We start from the raw sequence: 20,229 nt of genomic DNA on the forward strand, positions 1-20,229 counted from the left end.
CCAACTGCCTTTATTTGGCAAACAGTTTATGAGAAAATTTTTTTTTAAAAAGAAGACAAAAAGTGCATCAAAACAAAGACTGAAACCCCCATATCTTAGCATGTATTTATAGGGTACAAACTATATGCACACAGAGGCTTTACAATTACATAAACTACAGGCACTGGGAGTACAACAGTCAAAGCTAGAGCTGCAGAACATTTAGAGAACTGAAACCGGTATCTGTGGGGCCAGGGACAAGAAGATTACCCATCCTGATCTATCATCTAAGACAGATTTTCAGGTCTTGCCACTTGAGTTCCTGTTTGAATTAGACCATCTCTTGCTAATGCAGCTGCCCTTCAGTCTGTAGTTTTTAATAGGCCTGCTGAAGCTTGAATTATTTCTTTGCTGTCAAGAAACTTACTTGCATTACGAATTTACCAAACTTCTAATTACTGAATCTTGAACATTTTTATTACAGCTTGACATACCCTATTAGCCATTTTCTGTTCCCATTCAAATTAATTTAGCCTGATCAAGTTATCCTTTGAGGTGGTCTAAAGCTACAACAGCAACCCCATAAGATGTTGAATCGAATTCAGAGATCCATAGGAACACAGAAGCCAAAATAGTTGAAGTACAAAGCTCATTTGAAAAGCAGATAGTAATCCTTTCCCTATTCCCTAACAGCATCAGAGGAAGCAGAAGTCAGTTCCGTAGCAGTTTGGTACTTTTCACCCCACTGCAAATTCAGTTGATGGACTACCAGAAAAGTGAAACACTGACTTGTCTCAGCCTCAGTCCTCACCAGCAGATGGTGTAGGGAAATACTAAGAGCACTGTCCTGTGGAGCACACTGCTCCCCCACTGCCATCTGCTTCATAGAATAACAAAGAAAATGGCTTAAGAATCTTGAACAGTCAAATTAAATTCACTGAGACTTTAATCTTAAAAAATAAAAAAAAAAAAATCAGTGCTTGACAAGCACTTACTAGCTATGCATGATGGGTCTTTTTCAGAGGCATTGTTGCTATTATTAAAGTTTCCTCATTTATTTCTTCTGAAAGTTTATATTGCATTCCAGGTATCAGAACTAATACCTTCTTCAGCAACAGTTTTAGGAGCTGTCCAGAGGATGGTACAATGTTGAAATTTCAAACTGGACAGCAGACACTCCAGCCAGCTCACGACATCACTGACCACCGAGGAGCCCTGCAGCAGAAAGCTTCCAGGGAGGGACAGTAAAAGTACAGAGAGCCCCCTGACATGATGCACTTCACCGAGATGCAAAACAATCTTTTCAAGAACAGAGCATAAGATCTTCTCGTTAATAAATATCAGTGGCCCATCTGGGGAAGAAAGCAAGAATGTTTAAGCAGCATTATAGGCCTGCAAGGTTTACCTTCTGCATGAACAGAAGGTATTGCAGTAGATTCCCTGCTCTTCTTTAAGGATTTAGAGCAATTTACCCGAGGACTCAACTTGCCTTTCTCACAAAACTGGCCATCAGTGATGCCCAATGCAAAGGTCTCCCCTCACTCACAGGAAAATCTTTCCATGGTAAAATGGAAGACATTTAATCAAAGACCTTACAGGAACTACTGCTTCCATTTTCAGCACCTAAGTAATAAAAAGCATGGAAAGCCTAGAGAGAACACTTTCCCACAGGAATTTTGCTGTTTGAACATTCCTTCACAGTTCATCCAAGCTACATCTCCAACCAGATGAGAAAGCAAGACATAATGGCCTACAAAATATCATGACATTTAGCAAAAATCAATGGCTTGAGAACAAAATACCCGAAACTCAACTTTAACACAGAATTTCAAATACTCAGAAGCTTTGTAATCCTGCTGTTTAATGCACTAGATATAGCAACTTATTAAAAAAAAAAACAAACCAACCAACCAAACAAGCATGAACGCATTAACAGTAATGTCTGTAGTCAGTTGCCAGACCACTCAGGGCTGGATCAAAATTCTCAGTTTGTCTTATGGATTAGATGTATACAAGGCTGCAGTGACTTCAGAAAATTCAGTGCATAACTCCTTTCATGAACACAGGATGAACACACACACACACACACACTCCGGGCTGCCACTTTTAACCCCTTTATAAAAGGAAAAGCAGAATAAATGCATCTGGAGACTGGAATACTCAGACTGACTGTTTTCAGCACTTCCACAAGACTTGAGTCGTGTTTTATGGCATTTATCCATGCTACCCGAAACAACAGTTGCATATGTGGGGAAACCATCACACGCTATGGCAGTAAGACTGGACAAGCAGCAATATTTGCATGAAGTAGAGATTTACTGCTATGGGAACACTGGACACCAAAGCCAGGCCACACACAAGTGGAAAATGCATCAGGAAACAGGTCTTTGAAAACACAGACCAGAGAGAGAGAACCTGGATGCAGGTAAACATAAAACCCTAAAATAAAGGCCTGTGAATACCTGAATACATGGAAGTGATGCCACGTTTTCTGGTGCAGGTGAAAATTCACTCCGTTTCTCAAAAAAAAATTTCTCCCATCAGAACTCTAGCTCCATAACTGAGAGCAATGCATTTGTAAGTTTATCTGGAAAACAGAAAACTCAGCATTGCTCAAAATCAAGGCAACACTTTCAGGTCAGCAAAATTCATCTTATACATGCCTGTCCATTCAACTAACTATTTTTGCAGCTTTGAAATAAGAAAACTAATAGCAGCTGAAAAACTCTCAACTCAGCATCTGTATGAATAACCTGACAGCTCTTTATGGAGTGGTGGAAGGCAAATGGAGGAAGATGTTCTACCAAAACTGAAATGATGACCCATTGCAGGGATGCATTTTTTAGACAGAATTTCTTTTCAAGGAGAATTGAAGTTATTGGAATATTCGTATTATCCACCATCAGCCCTGACCCTCTCAATCTGAGCAAGAAGTGAGGGAGACAGGGACAGTTTCTGAAGCTCAGCAGTTAGTGGGTGAGACACTGGGTACAGTCCTGAGGGACCATTTCTGTTGGTAGTGCATGAAGTTTTTCACATATTGGTGCTCATCCTGGATTGGCTGTTAGCTGGAGTGAGCTCTCCTTGGCTACCTTCTCTCGGAGGAGACTGCAACAAGACCAAAACACATCCTAATGAGTGATGTGCAAATATCCCACACCCTGGTTCCTGAGAGACAAAAGGAAGCACAGGTGAAGCACAGCAGGATGGTAGCAGGGGGAGAGCATACCCCCAGTTTATAAATAACGACCGCTTTGTGTTTACAACTTCTACAGTTCACAAGAACTTTTCCTAAATAAGTCGAACTAGAACTTTTAAGCCATTAGTATTTACTATAGACAAGGTGCTGCTGGCCCCAGTTTAATCCTATCTGCCATTTAGTTATCACAGGGATTAATATACTATAAAAATGAAAACATTCTGTGCAGACGACCTATCCTTCCTAAGGGCATCCTTTTGGAACTGCAACCTGGAAGCAATGCTCCTAAAAATGAATGCATTTTTTACTTCATCTGCAAATAAAGTTACTTGAAATTGTTGATAAGATAAAAAGTATGTCTATCAAGAATTAGACAAAAGGAATTAGTCAGAATTAAGCCAACCGTATAAACTTCAAAGGACATTTTGAGTTGTACAAGAGGTTAATGTATTGGTTAGAAATACTTGTTCCTTATGTATTTCCTTAAATATTTAGTATTTACTATTTTAAGAATTTATCCAATTATGAACACAAAAAATTCATTCCCCTCCAGATTCTTCAATTAATCAACTTTTATATTTTTAGTCAAAAAAAAAAATTAAAACCTTAACACTGTCTCTAAGTGCCCTTTTGACACAGCCATACCTTGACGTGTATCTGGTTGCGCAGGACGGCAGCGCGCAGGATCATGGCCTTGGCACGGCGCTGGAACTCTTTGCCCATTAGTAAGGACTTCTCAAAAGTTGTGCTGCGCTGATCAACATCTCGAGCATAAAGAATCTGTAACCAACACTGAGAACTGTACACGGGAGCTGTGTGAGGGTTCCACAGCAGGAAGCTCTCTTTGTACCAGGGAACCCAGCTCAGGCATTATGGAGCCTGAGTTCGCACACAGCTCACCCCTGCTGAACACACCAGTCCTGACACATGAATGCCCCTTCCAAGTGTCCCAGTAATGGCGAGTTTCTAATCTTAGTAAATAGTAGTAATAACACATCTCAGTCCATAACACGTGACTGAAATGCACTCACCTTACTGTGTGAGTCTATTCTGGCATTGATCAGTCCCTCCAGAATCAGCTGAGTGAGTTCATCTTCCAGAGCAGCCACTGTGGTGTTAAAAGCAGTGGCCATCTTGCGCATGTCTGCCGACACATAGGGACTGAAGTACTAAGAAGAAGAAAATACTCAGTTGCCAAGAGTACTCTCCATCCTCTGAAAAACTGGGTGGGAAAAAAATGCAAAGAGATGGCCTATCTCCCTGTTCATCCACCTCTTGGGATAACAGGAACAATTACCTGGATAAGGGCACGATTTCGAATCTGGGTATAAAGTGTCCTGACATGAGGTGCAAGGTACATATCCAGCAGCAGGTTGTCCTGTGCAAAACAATAAAACACATCAGAAGTTGAGAAGCAACCTGGAAAAATGTACTATTCTCATTTTCTGTAACATTTATGTGTATATACTTAAACCTTAAGGATATTACACTACTACAAAGCAAAACGATAAAAGAAGAATGAATAAAAGAACTAGCAATATATTTAGAACCTTTATCATTTCTCCCACCCTCTACCAGCAAACTGCTCCCAATTTCCATTCACCATGTCAGGAGACAGAAGACACAGAAGAGCTGAACACTTTAAGTAGTTACTTTTGACAATCACCGCTTCTCACAAAAGGCTAGGCAAACAGAACTTTTAGGGTCTGTTCTACACTGCTCTCCTACAACTCACCTTCATCTCATCCAGCATCTTCAGGCATGAAGCATATTTAGATTCATAAAACTTGAAAATGATGTCACGAACCTGTGGCTCCAGCTCCAAAAACAGTTTGAAGGAGCTACAGATAAAGATGGCAGTGATCAGACATTGAAACTCATCACTTTAATACCCCATAACCTCATCAAATCAAGTTGCAAGGTTACAAACTCTCACTATCATTTTAAGATTGCAATAATTTGCTCTCTAATGGACCAGAGAGCCCAATTTCAGCACAGTTGGGCGCCTGCAACACAGAGAAAGGCAGCACAGCATCAGAGCTGTGGTGAAGGAAGGCAAGAGACTTCTGTCAAACTAAGTAGTAGAAGTGTTCATCCACACAAACCAAAAACAATGAGTAGGAATAGATCAAAATCAGGATACATCACCAGAAAACAAATAGGTCACATCTGTGTATACACTGTAGTCTGTACTGGTCAGTTTTGTGTTCCCTTTCAAAGCACAGCCTCTGTTAAGTACAGCATGCCAAAGGCAGGTCAAGCACACCACCATCTCAGAGAAATAACCCATCGTGAGTGTGGCAGATCTTTGGGATGCACGCTCTTTCTCAGCACATTCCCAGTTTTCCATCACAGATTTCTGAACTTTGGGATCTCACCCTATAAATCAATCCATAGAAAAGGGTAACAACCCCTTTTCCACATTAATTTAAATTTACTGCTTCCATACACCTTGCTGGCAGGAATTCAGTGCCATTGCAATTCAATCTATGACACCCAAATATCCACTCTCTTGCAAAGACCACAACTCTCTTAACCTAGCATATAGCATAGTTAATTACAATGCAAGGTGTTCTAACAGTTACTAAATTGTTTTAACAATTAACATACACCAGAACAAGGGGCAACATGAAGGAAATTATCTTAACAGCTGCCTCTGAAAAAGGGTTGTGTCCCTCTGATTTAATATCTGATATGGACCACTGATGGAGACAGACAACTGGGCTGTGCAGATGCTGGATCTGACCTGAGTTGGAAACTTATACTACGAAAATTTCAGCTGTGATCAACCACTGTGTTTTAGACAGTGAAACACCACTTAATGCTAAAACCAAACTAAGGCTCAGTGATTCTTTCTCCCCTGTATAAGAAAGCTATTCTGCTGCCAGAATTCCCTCTCAACCAAAGTCCCATATCCTAAAAGATGTCCAGTACATACAAACATCATCCAAGCTTACCTACTGGAGATAACATTTCGTTGCAGTTCCTGACGGTCAAAGGTAGCAAGGGCACAGAGCCCACCATACACAGCCACATTGCTGGGAGATAACAGCTATGGGGAGAGGAAGAGACAGAGAGAGCTGTCACTCACTACTAAAATGGTGTAAGGTTGGCATTAAGTATTCTATCCCAGGCCTTTCCTTCACACAGTGACAGGATTAGTCCTTGTCAAATGCAGTGGAACCACTCAGCTTGCTCTCACCCAGTGTGTGGGGTAAGAGGGCCTGAGCAGTGACACTGCTAAGAGAGTAGACATCAATTCCAACAGCTTTTTGACTGAGCTACACAAAAATACAAATCTCACAGGTAATTCCTATGCGATCTACAGTAGAGCATTTAGAGAACCCAAGAACAGAGACTTTTTGTTAAACAAACCAACCAACCAGCAAGGTGCACTGCACCACCAAACTATACAGGAGTGCTGCAAGGATAACTACAATACCTGAATTTTACAACCTAATACTTAGAAAAGTTACATCCCCTCCAAGACCTGCACAGAGCTCCCTCTTAGTCCTCACCTCAGGGAAATCACAGTGATCAAATGATGCCAACAAGAAGCACTTTGCTGCCTGTTTGTACTTCCGGGCAGCTAGTTCGGCCAAGCCTAGGAACCAGAAAAAGTTAGTCCTTTGTTTATGATAGTATACAAATCAGGAGAAATTGCAAAATCTGGGAATTAGGAGAGGTCCCCATATGGTTGCTACTGCCTTCACTATGAAGTAAAACAAGATCCTCAGACTCTATCAAGCATCCCTTGACCTACATTGACTCACACTTCTATCCTCTCTGAAGAAAGAGAAGGCAAAAAACAGCCAGCAGTTCTATCTCATCAGCTTCATTACATTTTACATGTCTAGTGCAGAAATAAAAAGTCCATCAAACTGAAAGAAAAAATAAGCCAAGCACACACTGTTGCCCAAGGGGCCTATGGACAGCTAACAAGCAGAAAGACAGGTAAACCATCCAGGAAGTTGAAGGACTCACTCACCTGCTGCACATTTCAGTTTGGTGAGAATTGCTTGTGTCTGGCTGTCTCTTTCTCCTCTTTGCTAAAGCATAAAACAAAGCAGTAGTGAGCAAGCAGTAAAAAAACTATTTTTCTTACAAGTGTCCTCAGGATATTTCATCCTAATAATTAACTTGCAAATCTCAATGCCAAGATAACTTCATTGTATTTGTCTAGGAAACATGGCAAGAACTGAGAATGGGAAATATCTGTTTTTACCACGAGTCAGACTTTGTACACATATATCATGGGAGAAAAGCAACAATTACCTCAAAAGGAATAGTATAGCAGCTGAGAAGGAAGTCTTATATGGAGCAAGTCATAAAGGGGAAAAGGAAGAAATTGCTTTATAAATTTTAGACACAGAAAACAAAGGGAAAACTCATGCAAGCTAAAAAGCAGGAACTTACTTCTGCAATTTCTGGTGTAGACTCAGCCTTGCTTACGTAGCTCAGAACATGAGACCAGTTCTGGAGGTAGACACTGACCTGTAAAGAGCCAGAAACAACGTGGGGTAGCCATGGATAAACAGTGTTCCTTAGATAAGCCTCGTCATTGCAGACACAGGACCAAAGTACAGGGGGATATCGCAGCAGGTATCAGAAAGAACCAAATACCATTTCCTGCAAACCCTCCTACCTTGATGACATTGAGACACATGTTGATGACATGTTTAGCACTGGTGCAGTAATCACGGGCTCGTGAATAACACTTGAGAGCGTTGCTGAGGTCCCCACAATCCAGGTAATGATCACCTAAGTCATCATGGCCTCTCCTGGAGCACAGGAATTAAAACATCAATGAACTGGGTGCTCAGAAAGGGACGAAGTCAGTTTGTTCCAATCAAGTAACTCAACACACTGACCTAATGCACTGAATGCCTTAGTTAACATTCTATGTTAAGTGCATGGAGGAGAAAAATGCTCTTTCTTGTTCCAGCAGAGCCTTCCGCATCTCACCTGATACTCTCCTTGATGGAGTTCCCTTTGTAATTTTTCAGATCTGTGTCAAGTTTCTCCAGTTTAAGAAGAGCTTTTTTGCGTGTAGCTTCGACCCAAGCTGTGTCAAGAGGAGGGGGTTCAACTCCACCATCGGGGACAGCATCCGGTGTATTCTGAAGTTCTCTGAAAGCATTTGAACGGAGCTTAATATTAGGCTGCAAACTTTTCAAAACAGAGGTCTACTAAGTGCCTGGCCCTGCAACCCTAACAAACACTACTGCATACACAAAATAGATCAAAGAGAAAACAAGGATAGTGAGGAAAAAAGAAAAAGATTGATAAGATTTCCAGTACAGACAGTAACATAAGCATCACAGACATTTACAAATACTTCTCAAAATTATCCTATGATCTTAGGATGAACATACTATCACACACATATGCTAAAGATTCCCAGGGCAAACCAGATGAAATCATCAAATAGGTATAGCAACGAAAATAATGCAAAGATGAGAAATACAGATGGATAAGTCAGGTGTCAATGGCTATTCTCAAGAGCAAACCTCTTGTTAGAGAGGGAAAATGCTAAAAACAAACCAAACCAAGGTAAAGAGTTAGGTTAGGTTTAACTTATGACCGCAAAAGCATCTAGAAGAGGTTTTGTCACCATAATCTACCGAGGGAAAAACAACTATGGTCAATAATATTTGAAGCAGTTGCAACAACTAAACGCAACTCAGTATCTACCTGCAGCTTTTAAAAACACTATGATTTCTGAATTAGATAATGTCTTCTGTGCTTTATCTTTTAGAAAAGCATGAGAATCTTAGGCCTGAACACACATTCCACTGCTATTAAATTCTAAGGGCAAAGACAACTTCCATTAGGAACATTCTGGTATTACATGCAAAGTCTTCCACTGTGGCACATCAGTTTAAACTCTTTCAGGAAAGCTCCCCATATTCCCATGATCTGTCAGTACCTGGTGGCCTCAGACAGCTTTCTGTGGATTTCTTCATACACATCAACATTGAAAGTTCTCTGGACAAATGACAGAGCCATCTTGAGAGCTTCCACCCTCAGCTGTGGACAGTGATCAGCAATGAACTGCAGCCGCTCGATTCGCATCAGCCCGCTGTAGCTGGATGCATACTGCTCCAAATCCTGCCAACAAAGCCTGGTCTCAGAAGGTGGAGATGGACACACCATATCAGGCTACTGCACTGTGACCTGCACAGGTTTTCCTGCAGACTTGACTCCGTCAAGGAGGGCAACATGACTCAGACAAATAAAAAAAATCAGGTAAGATTAGTCCATGTCTGCTTTCTTCGAATATTAGTAATATCCTCAGAAATATGCAGTACACTACAATTTACCTTTTCTAAACTTCAGTTTTCTGTTAAGATTAATCAGCTTTAACATTTTTCAAATGGGATTTTTTTCTAAATCCTTAAAGGAAGAGGTCACACTCAAGAAATGCACTCACAGCCCTCAGCAGAGCACATACCAGTGTCGGGTTTTCCACCACATAGTTGATATCAGGTGAATTTTGCTGATCTTCTTGTGGATCTACGTCAATCTGCATGGGCTCCACTGCACCCTAGAACAGCAAAAGGAAGTCAAAAGTAGCTTATTACATTTGAGCAGGAAACAACTGTGTGATTCAATCTATTAAAGACCTGTTTAAATACATGTAAAGTTTTAAAAATGAAAAAGCACTCCTCAGTCTTTCAATATATTTAGGATTTTTCTCTAGCAACCCACTGGTCAGCACAGCTCAGTGTTCACAAAGAACCCTTTATTTGTCTTGCCAGATTATCAAGCAACAAAGTGAAGGGGTCAATAAATCTGATTCTACAAAGTATCTCAGGTATGTATGCCAAATTCCAAGTGACATTCCATTTCTCCTCCTTGAGCAAGAGCAGGCATTAACACTCAGTTCAAGAAGTTTCAAAAATCAAAATATACCAACTCACCAGAACCTTTCAAAACTGCTTTAATGTTTAAAAGTAATATTTTTTGGGAGAAAAAGGGCAACAATTGTTACACTTTTAAGAAAACTAAAAAAAGTAAAGAGCAGAAGGCAGACTGGCAATTTTACAGTTTCCAACAAATACTGAGGAATAATTTGTCTGCACTGCAGAGATCTGCCATCAGCTGAACTATCCTGTTGTAGTGTCTGAGTACATCTGCCTAGGTAGAGCCTCTTTCTCAGAAACACCTTAATTTCATTCTCCCAGTATATCCTGCTTTGAACACCCTGAGGACTCACAGCAGTGCAGTGACCTCAGCACAGCAGCACCGTTACAGCCCCTATGTGTGTGTACCACGTAAGACCAGCCACCCCGTGCCACAAACAAAACTGGTTTGGTGGCAGTAAATTCTTTGCCTCCTCCTAGTTGAAGTATGTTGAACCTTTCCTCCTAGGAATTACCCATTTAAATTGAGGAAAACCAAGCTAAATGTCTTACGAAGTGCTGATTTTGTCCAGATATTATACCAGCAACACTTGACTTGGTGTAAATTACACAACTGGATCTCAGAAAAGACAGAAATGCTCCCATCAACACCAAATGGTTTCCATGTTTTTATTGATTTTGCTGTCTGCTAAGAAATCAAAAACTTTTTTTTTTATTGGACTGATGCTTTTTTTGTTTGCAGGTTTTTTTGTGAGAAGGAACAGGGCAGATCCAGATTTCCTAAGTCTAAAAATTACATTCACCCACAGCCTGTTTATTCTTTCACAAACTGGTATGTACCAAATGCATGCACATCTCAACACTGATGTGGAATTGCCCAAAATCTGAAGTAAAAGAAAGTGAAACATATAAAAGTTTGTTTCCTAGTACAGTAATCTTTCCATGAAGGAAAAGGAAAGAGGGTGCAAAGAAGAGTTTTATTGTCCAGATCACAACTCAGGAAAAATGTGCATAAAAACAGTTAAGTCGCCATAAATTGAGACCATTACTTTTTCCATTTGTATCTCCCTTATCTTTTTTCTCATGTAAACACTAAGTTCCAGGGCTGCTTTGTTTAGGCTGTGTATGCCTACCATGGTAGGCACCCTGTTGAAGGCACCTCCCCAGGCTTCTCACAGGCTGATAAACTGGCACTTGAGCTGAAGTCTCCTGCTGTACTCCGGAGGAAGAATGACCTATTGCTGGAGGGGGGCTCAGTACAGACCTGTCACTGACGAAGGGGCAGAGCTGGAAGCTGAACTGTCCCTCATCCTATGCCTCACTTCCCATAAGCCCATGCCCTGACAGAGAACTTGCTACTGCTGAAACCCGCAAAGGACCGCCTGCGCAGGTACCGTGTCACCGACCCCTCGGGGCTCCCAGGGCTCTCCCCTGCACTGCAGACTCTCAAATTCTCCTCATCGGCAGCCTCACCGCGCCCTCCTCGAGCGCCCCGGCCCTGCCTACGGCGCGCACAGCGCGGGTCCCGACCGCGAGGCCGCGGCGGGGACCGGATGACGCTCGGCTGAGCGTTGCTCGTCGCGAACGGCGGCGGAAGCGACACAGCCGGACCCGACGGAAGGGCGAGTGAGGGCCCAGGGCCTGCCGACAGCGGCCCCTTCCCGCGGAGCCCACAGGGAAGGCCATAGCGCGCCCACGGAGGCCGCGGCCGGGCCAGGGTGCCGGCCCTTGCGCGGAAGGTGCGCGGGACGCGGCGAGGCCGGGCCGGGCAGGTACGAGCCGGGGGCGCGGCTGCCCCGTTACCTGCAAGTTAAAGACCTGGACGGGCAGCGGCATCGTCCCCTCGGCCGCCGCTTCCGGCTCCGGCTCCGGCCCCGCCTTCCCCGCTCCGCTTCCGCTTCCGGGCCGCGCGCCGCCGCCGCGCCGCGTCTGGCAGGTGAAATTCTTAAAGGGGCCGCGGCCCCGCTGAGCCCCTTCGGGCGCTCCCTGCACGGGCCCGCCGCCACCCCCCGGAGCGCGAGGCCGCCCAGCCGCGGGGCCATGAGGCGGCCGCGCCGTGCGGCGGGGGCCGGCGGGGCTGCAGCATGAGCGGTCCCTGCCTGGGGCTGCGCAGGGCCGGGGTCCTGCTGTCCCTGGGCGCCGCCGCCCTCCTGCTGCTGCTGCTGCCGCGGGGGCAGCGCCCGCCCGTGCCCCGTGCCCCGCCCGCCGCCGGGCCCAGCGCAGCCCCGCCGGACCGGCCGGGCCCTGCAGGCTCTGGCGGGCCCGGCGCGGGCGGCCGTGGCCGAGGCCTCGCGGGCAGCCCGCAGCCTGCGCGGAGGGGCCGCCCCGGCGCTCCCGCGGGCCCCGCCAGGGAGGCGCTGGAGCTGAAGGATATCTTCATCGCGGTGAAGACTACGAGGAAGTACCACAAGAGTCGGCTGGATTTGCTGCTCCAAACCTGGATCTCCCAGGCGCGGGGACAGGTGAGGCCTCGCGGCGGGCGGGGACGGGAGCCTCGGCCTTGTGTGTCCCGGGGCGGCTGCTGCACTTTTTCACCGGGTATTAAAAAGCGTGTGTTAAAAGCAGATTTCCTTTCAGGACTGAGGAGCCCCGTCTAAACGATTCTTCCTCTAAACAGACGCTGTTGATTAAGCTACTTAGCTGCAGTCTGGCATCGGTGGTCCAAGCAGACATAATTTGCTGATTTTTGTATGACTGAAAAATGCTACACAAGAGTGAAAGAACCCTAGTGCTGATGCATCTAAGCCACTATTTTGGACCAAGAAGTTCAGCCGCTTATGTTTTTCTACAAAACAACATAAAATTAGTTCCCTTGTGTCAGAATTTCAGCCCATTCAAGCATAGTAAGGGAATTTTATCTAGCAGTTGGGACAGGACAGCATTGCCGCCTGCCACTTACCACACTGACTTGCATTCTTTCCTTTTGACCTATTTGACAGTTGTGGATGACTCCCAGCCAGAGAGAAGAGGTACTACCAAAAATGACCAAAGTCATTTCTATCTGGAAATTGGTTATCTGTACCCTGAGACTAGAAGAGTAAATTGTAGGATGCTGTATTGAAATGACACTTTTCTGGCTTGCAGTGAAAAAACGAACAAGGCAGGGGTTGAAGTTGCTGAAGTGGCTACCGTAAAACAAGCCAACAAGACAGACATAACGTTCTGAATTCTGAATGAACTGAACAAATTTTAAATTAGTTTCTGAAGTTCTCAAATGTGGACACACCCTTTTTGTCTCCCACAGACATTTATATTCACAGACTGGGAGGATCAGGAGCTACGCCTGAAAGCAGGTGAGCTGTGTAGCCTAGTTGCGTGTTATCTGTTGTAACTGAGTTTTGTTTCTTTCATGCTTTTCCTTATTTCATACTGTACAAGCAGTTAGGGAAGTTAAGATGGAGAAAACAGAGAAAACTTGTCTCTGCTTACCGCCTGAACAAGATGCCTGGAACATCCTGAGTACTGGGTTCACCTTTGCATCCACTTTCTTCTTGTTAGTAAGCTTCAGTCTATGTGGTCCAGAGTTATACTAGGTATTTCCTTTGCACACAGTCTCCTACCGCTGTTTATATACCCTCATTTTTATGCACTCACACAATTTTATGACCTCTGCAGCTTGCACGCCAGATGCATAGACCTGTGAGCCCTGCCTTTCCTGGAGTTTGCTCTCCATGTATGCATCATGTGCACCTCAGATGTACAGGATTAGTGCCAAATGTGCACTTCTTTTGTAGTCCTTTTTGTATGACACATGTCTCGCAAACCTGGAAGGGCTGGTCTTTATTTTTCCAGGGGATCATATGATCAACACCAACTGTTCTGCTGTCCATACTCGGCAAGCTCTCTGCTGCAAGATGTCTGTGGAATATGATAAATTCCTGGAATCGGGGCAAAAGTAGGTGAAACACATTGTTCTGATTGACTTTGTTTCTTCCAGTACTGTGTTCACAGGAAACTTGAGTAACCATCTCTGCTCCAGTAAGGAATGCAGACTTAGCTAAAATGTGGGGATGAGTGCATGGAAGGGAGCACAGCATAAAGCAGTGCTTATAAACAAGCGTCCTTTGGAAGGTGGGAAGGATTATGATCTAAAAGGGGTTATTCTTTTCAGCCTCTTTACAAAATTAGCATCTGTGGGTGCTTTTGGCTTTCCAAATCTGTAATTTTGGGCAATAAGAAAGACTTCCTGCTCCAAAGCCTGAAAGACTCAGTTGTAAACCTATAACTCATTTCTTTATCCCTGTAACTTCTTGTTCTGTTTTGTGTGAAGATGGTTTTGCCATGTGGACGATGACAACTATGTGAACCCTCGAACTCTCCTACATCTCCTGTCTGCCTTCTCACACAGCCAGGATGTCTATGTGGGGCGACCGAGTCTAGACCATCCCATCGAAGCAGCTGACCATGTCCAAAGTGATGGATCGGTAAGCAAACAGTTTGTCTGAGAGACATCCTGAATTTCTAAACCTTTTAAACGTTGACAGTTCATGGGATTCCTCCGTAAACCCAAGTGATTTAATCTGTGAGAAGTGAACCTTGCACTGGTCTTTTTCAGAGGCAGGGTGCTGAGTTAAAGGAACCTTTGCTCTGATGTTGTATACATATGTACAGCGGAGTTTGTCTCCTGGGTGGGTGTCTGTTTCTGTTCCTTTACTCATGCATGTTGTGATATCACTCGCACTAAGCTTAGTATGGCCTCCCCACCTTGACTCTTCCTTTTCCTTTGGGTTATGGGGGCAGTGTTCCTTGTTTTAGGGCTTGGGAGTTTGGGTTGGAGTTGAGGGGGGGTTTTATTTCTTTGTTTTGAGTGCGGTGTCACATTGTCATCATCTTGAACCAACCTCAGATGGGTGGCAAAGGCTTTCTAGATAAATAAAGCATTTTTAGTTCCAAGTGGTTACTAGGTTTCCAAGAACTGGAAGCAAACATATCTCAATCACAAGATACACGTGCTAAAGGACAAGTCCTAACCAGGCCACCTGTACTGACAGGTCTAAAGATAAATGAATCCATTAACCAGAAATTCAGTTATAAAATAGCTTGTTAGGAAAGACTGCACAACCAAATAGTCTCCTTGGACATGGAACCAAGTGTATAATTGACTACCTTTGATATCCTCAGGAGCACTGAGCTGGCTGTGACCCTTGGCTAGAATGACCAGGGGACAGATGGAACTGGGTAGGAGTGGGACTGTAGTTTTCCATTTCATATGTGCTACCTCCATTATGTTAATTTGATGGTTCACCTGCTGTGTGTTCCAAGATAGAGTTTCGTTTGAGAGAACAGGTAGCTAGGCTTTCAGCAGCCTAAACAAATAGGGATTCATCTGTAGCCTTGTTCTAAGTGCAGTATGTGATATCCAATAGAATTTCAAGTTCCCTTCCCTGCCCAGCCAAATGCAAAAAGTTGATTATCATTACCTACTGTGTGTTTTTTCTTGTTGCTCTTCAGAAGACAACCGTGAAATTCTGGTTTGCCACAGGTGGAGCAGGGTTCTGTATCAGCAGAGGTCTTGCCTTGAAGATGAGTCCCTGGGCCAGGTAAGCAATGTTCCTAGCTGAGCTCCATTGATACATGTTTGGGCGGCTTTAAAATACATTTTCTCTTGTCTCCCGCACTCTGTCTCACAGCCTGGGCAACTTCATCAGTACGGCAGAAAGGGTGCGTCTTCCTGACGACTGCACCATTGGCTATATCATTGAAGGGCTGCTGGAGGTAAAGCTGCTGCACAGCCCATTGTTCCATTCCCACCTGGAAAATCTGCAGAGACTGCAAGGCGAGTCTGTGCTGCAGCAGGTAGGGCTATGCCTCATGTCTTATCCTTATAATTATACCTCAGTCTGATCAGAAAGAGTATTCTGCATAGATGTAGCACTCTTCAGCAAAGAAGGATGTCTACAGACTCACTCAGAGCTGTGTTCTGCCCGAGTCCTTCATTTAGGTAAAAAGCATGCTTTCATCCTAGCCAACTAGGTCATATGGCTGTCCCCTCGTTTGGGGACACATTATGCTACATGAAGTCCAAATAGAGTATTTCCCATCTCCTTCTAAGCCCTGACTTTCTGTAAGTGGCAGTAGCAGTAAGTGTAGAAGGAGGCAATATTTAGTTTGCTAAACAGTCTTCCTGGTTTTGCCTAACAAAGTCTCAGTCTTAATTCGTGCTGTTTAAAAATGTAGCTATAGCAAGTACTTCTTCGATAGCTAAGACTATTAATGTTCAATCATTTTTAAGAATAATTTGTCTGAATCTCAAGAAATTTAATGTTTCTTAGGAAAAATTAAGTAGTTTTATAATTGCTGAGATATGTTTTTCCTCCTGGGCAGCAGATGGAGCCAAAAGGCCATCCATCAGCTTTGCTTGCCTCCTGCTGCTTGGCACCATGAGAAAACGGGAGTACTTTTTTGCCCCTGCAAGCTGCTTGGTTATATTTTCCTGGCAATTGTATTAGGCAGCAGAAATGTGCACTTGGGGCCAAATTCCACTGTGATGTAATCTCCTTCACGTTAGTGGGTTGGACTGTAGGCTTAATACTGTGTTTCATTGGTGATCGATGGCTTCCTGAGATGGTAACAGCTAACCCAAAATCTGTAACCATCTCTGCTCCAGTAAGGAATCCAGTCTTAGCTAAAATGTGGGGATGAGTGCACGGAAGGGAGCACAACATAAAGCAGCACAAGATGTCCAATTAGAAAGAAAACATAAGTCTTCTTGTACCTGGCACCTGAAAATTTCTTAATACAGTGCTTGTGTGGAAGAATAGCACTGAACTGAGGTTCCAGAGATCTAAATTGTGTTCCAGGTTTTTCACATGACAGTCCTTTGTGTGCCATTTAACCTGCAGATGTTTCTGTTTTCCCTCTATACTAAAGCATCGCTATTACAGACTTCAGGCAATGGCTGGTGAGGATGAACATGTGTTATTTAGTGAAGGTACAGACAGGAGCAGGATTAATGTCCTCACAAAGCTTACAATGGGAACTCATCCTTAAGGGCAATGCAACTTTCACATCCTCTGTGTATTCTCCCACATTGCCTTTAGTGCCATTCAGTGCCAATATTGTTTATGTCACAACTAACCACTGTCCTCCAAATGTGGTCCATGTTCAGATTAATCAGCATCCTTGGAGACTTTCTTGGTATCTCGCTAATAACCCTGCTACCTCCACTCTGTTTTTCTGTATTAGTGTTACCATTTTGTAATATTTATTTGTTTTTACAGGTAACCTTGAGTTATGGGGACCCTGAGAACAAACACAATGTTGTGAGTGTGGGAGGAGTGTTTGGCCTTCAGCAAGATCCAACCCGGTGAGTGTCCACTTCCAAAACAAGATCTCCATACCTTGTTCATGTTTATCATCTGTCAGATGATCAAACCCACTAATGGGGTTATTTTCTCTTGTCAGCTCTTGTTGCTGTGGTAGAAGTGGGTAGACCCACCCTCTCTGCTCCGTCAGACTGCTGCACACTCAATGCTAGTATGTTCCATGTATGGAGAATTCCAATCTAATACTGTCTTTTTTTTGCCCCCCTTAGGTTTAAATCTGTCCATTGTCTGCTTTATCCTGACACTATCTGGTGCCCTGCTAAGAAGATGTCATAACTCTTGACCAGCCACTGACACCTGTATATTACCTAGTTTGCATAAGGCAGGAGTTGTGGTGGACTTTTTGGTGGTTTTATTCTTCTTCTGGGAGACAACCAGTGTTACCTACAAAGGAGATAGACAGACTATTTAGAAAAGCAATAAGGTGTGGTTTGTTCAGCTGCAGCATGGAACATTCCAGAAAGAATCTTTGTTCTTTCCTTTGGTGGCTTTTCATAAGATGACCACAGTGCTGTGTGTACGAGTCACTTTACACTTTCTTCTGATGTCATGTGAACCTCTGCTTGGGCACATCTGAGGGAAATGCAGTACTGGGAGTGAGACTGTTCGTACTGCCCTTAGAGGCTTTTAGAAGCCGTTGTCTTGAAGCTGGAGTGCTAGAGCAGTCTGTAGTCCCCATGGTGACGAGAGGGGAAGTTTTCGCTCATCTTTCTTGGGAACAGAATTATTTAAGAGCTTCATTGGCCTGCCAGATTAAAACTCCGCCCTTGGGCCAGAATAGGGTCTGTTCTTAGATACAGAAATCCTGGAATCACTAGGGTGAACAAGGCTGAAGGCCCCTGTAATGAGAAAACTGTGTAAGGGTAAGCTTACTCAGGACTGGATAAGAGTTGCTTACAGTGCACATCCTCCCCTGTTGTCCACGTGTACCTCCTGTGGAGGTGATTGTCAGACCTGGCTCGCCTGCCAACTGAACTGCAGTGGCTGATGATTATGATGGTGGTCTGCCAGGTGCGAGACTATTCCCTTGATGTTTACAGTGAAGAAATATTTGCCAGACAAGATGATAATCTTTTTTGCCGCATTGGCTGTAGTCGGTCGCATGAGCTGGCACAGCTTGGGCTGCCAAAACACACCCTGTTTCTGAAGCTGTCTGAGGGAGGAGAAATGCTAGATAGCTGCAATGTGCTGCAGAAGGTCTTGATGGTGTCATTTGAGAACCTTTAATTGTATGACCACAGTTACTCCAGCTTCTTCAGATAATCTTCCAATTAACATAAGGTCAAGATCAGTGCTTATTTTTTTTTATTTATTCCTTAATGTTTTGATAAATAGTTCATTTAGTCACTTAAAAGAGCACATTATGAATGTGGTCATTCACACAGAGGCAGAAGTTCAGTGCTGTAGCAGTATCATCTGCTACTGCTTTTTAAAGAAAGTAAACAGTTTTGAAAGTGCAAGGAATGGGGCTCCATATGTTTACTTTTCTGTTAGCCCAGACTTTGGCCATGTGCAATCCCCACCTGACCTGAGGAACAGCATGAAATATGACTTTGCGAAACCACTGTTCATTCTTTCAAACTCTTCAAAAAATACTTGCTGGTTTAGTGCTAGAGTCTGAGGCTGAATTAGGGGGAGAATAATGGAATTACAGTGTGTGATTGGAACTATGATTGCTGGCTAGAATGTGGACCTAGCAGAAGTTTCAGATTTCTAAACAGCTGTGCTCAGCTGTACTGTGGACTTCAGCTACTTACTTAACTTCCTGGCAAATGCCTGCAGTGTATTCTAGGATGCCACTTTGCAAAGGTGTCAGCCTTCTGAAATACACTGTTTCCTGCATTCTGCTTTTAACACAAAACTTTCAGCATTTACCTCAGTACATTGTCCTCTTTGCATGATTTTAGTTAGTTCTACTGAGGAACAAACAAGTTGACTTCTGTTACAGTCCTGCAGTTCATTTTTATATTTCTCCTTTCTGTCATATGTCCTAAGGTGACTGTGAGGTATGGGAGTAAGAATACTGCAGGGAATTGGCTCAAAGTCAAGCCAAGCACAGTTGAACAGTGACTGTTCCATAACAGGGTTTCAGTGTTGTAGGTGTGCCTGGCACAGAAAACAGAGGAGGACTCGAGGAACAGTAGGTTCTGCCTCCTTATTACATCTTCTGCTAACTAGAACTGAGGCACCCTGTGGTTTAATGATTGATCATTAATAGCTCTGGAAATTCCTGGTATGTCTATAATTTTTAAAAAGCACTTGTTAGGTTCTTGGTTTTAACATCCTGCAGAAGAAAAATGAAACTTCGTGACCTCTTGAGGCAATTTTGTCTTCGAGCACTGATTCTGAACTCTTCTGTTGGAGCTTTTCTTCCCCTTCCGCTGGAAGCAGCCTTTTCTAAGATAACACAGACAGCATGGACTGGGCAGCAATTGTATGGCAAACTGCAGTTAAAAAATTACAACGCTTCATATTGATGGCACCAAAACTACGTAGAAGCTTCACATTGTGCTCACTGGTCAACCTAAAATAAGTGTGCCAAAGAGGCGGTGCCCTCAAAGTGGGGAGGGTGTTAAAAAGGACCATGTTCTCCTGCAAGGCAACAGGGAACTAACTAACTGTTGGGTGTGTTCAGGCTCCTTCCATGGTTTCCTGTGTTGAGAATACAGTAAGCTGTGTGGATCGATCAGGATGCAGCTTTTTAATAAAACTTTTTCATACATAAAGTGATTCTACAAAAATAAATATTTAAATATGCAAATGTCATGTTTCTTCACGTGTGTTCTATACCAAAAATAGACCATAAACCCTCTAATCCAGAAATCTACAGCCTTCTGTCAGGCTCATGTGATACCAGTGG

General features: G+C 43.7%; 2 protein-coding genes across 4 annotated transcripts; one reads left to right on the forward strand and one right to left on the reverse strand.

Annotated features, from left to right (window-relative positions):
- Positions 1-1,534: 1,534 nt before the first annotated feature.
- GPS1 (G protein pathway suppressor 1) lies at positions 1,535-11,955 on the reverse strand. 3 transcript variants are annotated; one of them, XM_050319591.1, is made up of 14 exons: positions 11,848-11,955; positions 9,633-9,725; positions 9,108-9,289; positions 8,144-8,308; positions 7,824-7,959; positions 7,595-7,672; positions 7,167-7,227; positions 6,697-6,782; positions 6,136-6,230; positions 4,914-5,019; positions 4,476-4,556; positions 4,210-4,347; positions 3,824-3,958; positions 1,535-3,087 (listed from the first exon to the last, which is right to left on the reverse strand). In XM_050319591.1, exons 1-14 carry the CDS (start codon positions 11,878-11,880, stop codon positions 3,013-3,015), a joined length of 1,464 nt encoding a protein of 487 aa, XP_050175548.1. In that variant the 5' UTR covers positions 11,881-11,955; the 3' UTR covers positions 1,535-3,012. The 3 variants fall into 3 exon arrangements, with proteins under 3 accessions (XP_050175548.1, XP_050175550.1, XP_050175551.1); XM_050319593.1 differs by having other exon boundaries at positions 11,863-11,895; XM_050319594.1 differs by lacking the exon at positions 11,848-11,955 and adding an exon at positions 11,451-11,467.
- Positions 11,956-12,128: 173 nt separating this feature from the next.
- On the forward strand, positions 12,129-20,133 carry RFNG (RFNG O-fucosylpeptide 3-beta-N-acetylglucosaminyltransferase). Its single transcript, XM_050319598.1, has 8 exons — positions 12,129-12,506; positions 13,289-13,337; positions 13,837-13,939; positions 14,315-14,468; positions 15,496-15,584; positions 15,675-15,840; positions 17,265-17,350; positions 17,579-20,133. The coding sequence occupies exons 1-8, from the start codon at positions 12,129-12,131 to the stop codon at positions 17,643-17,645; spliced, it is 1,092 nt and encodes a 363-aa protein (XP_050175555.1). The 3' UTR covers positions 17,646-20,133.
- The last annotated feature ends 96 nt before the right edge of the window (positions 20,134-20,229 follow it).

The sequence above is a fragment of the Myiozetetes cayanensis genome, unplaced genomic scaffold, assembly GCF_022539395.1.
Source record: "Myiozetetes cayanensis isolate MyiCay16 unplaced genomic scaffold, myiCay2020 scf22, whole genome shotgun sequence".
In the NCBI taxonomy this organism is placed as follows: Eukaryota; Metazoa; Chordata; class Aves; order Passeriformes; family Tyrannidae; genus Myiozetetes; species Myiozetetes cayanensis.

Coding starts and splice junctions, on each gene's coding strand:
- GPS1 (XM_050319591.1), bottom strand. CDS start 11,880: ATGCCGCTGCCCGTCCAGGTCTTTAACTTGCAG. Junction 7,673..7,823: donor TGTGTCTCAATGTCATCAAG/GTAGGAGGGTTT, acceptor GGCTCTTTACAG/GTCAGTGTCTACCTCCAGAA. Junction 7,228..7,594: donor CTACACCAGAAATTGCAGAA/GTAAGTTCCTGC, acceptor TTTATGCTTTAG/CAAAGAGGAGAAAGAGACAG.
- RFNG (XM_050319598.1), top strand. CDS start 12,129: ATGAGCGGTCCCTGCCTGGGGCTGCGCAGGGCCGGGGTCCTGCTGTCC. Junction 13,338..13,836: donor GGAGCTACGCCTGAAAGCAG/GTGAGCTGTGTA, acceptor TTATTTTTCCAG/GGGATCATATGATCAACACC. Junction 13,940..14,314: donor TTCCTGGAATCGGGGCAAAA/GTAGGTGAAACA, acceptor TTTTGTGTGAAG/ATGGTTTTGCCATGTGGACG.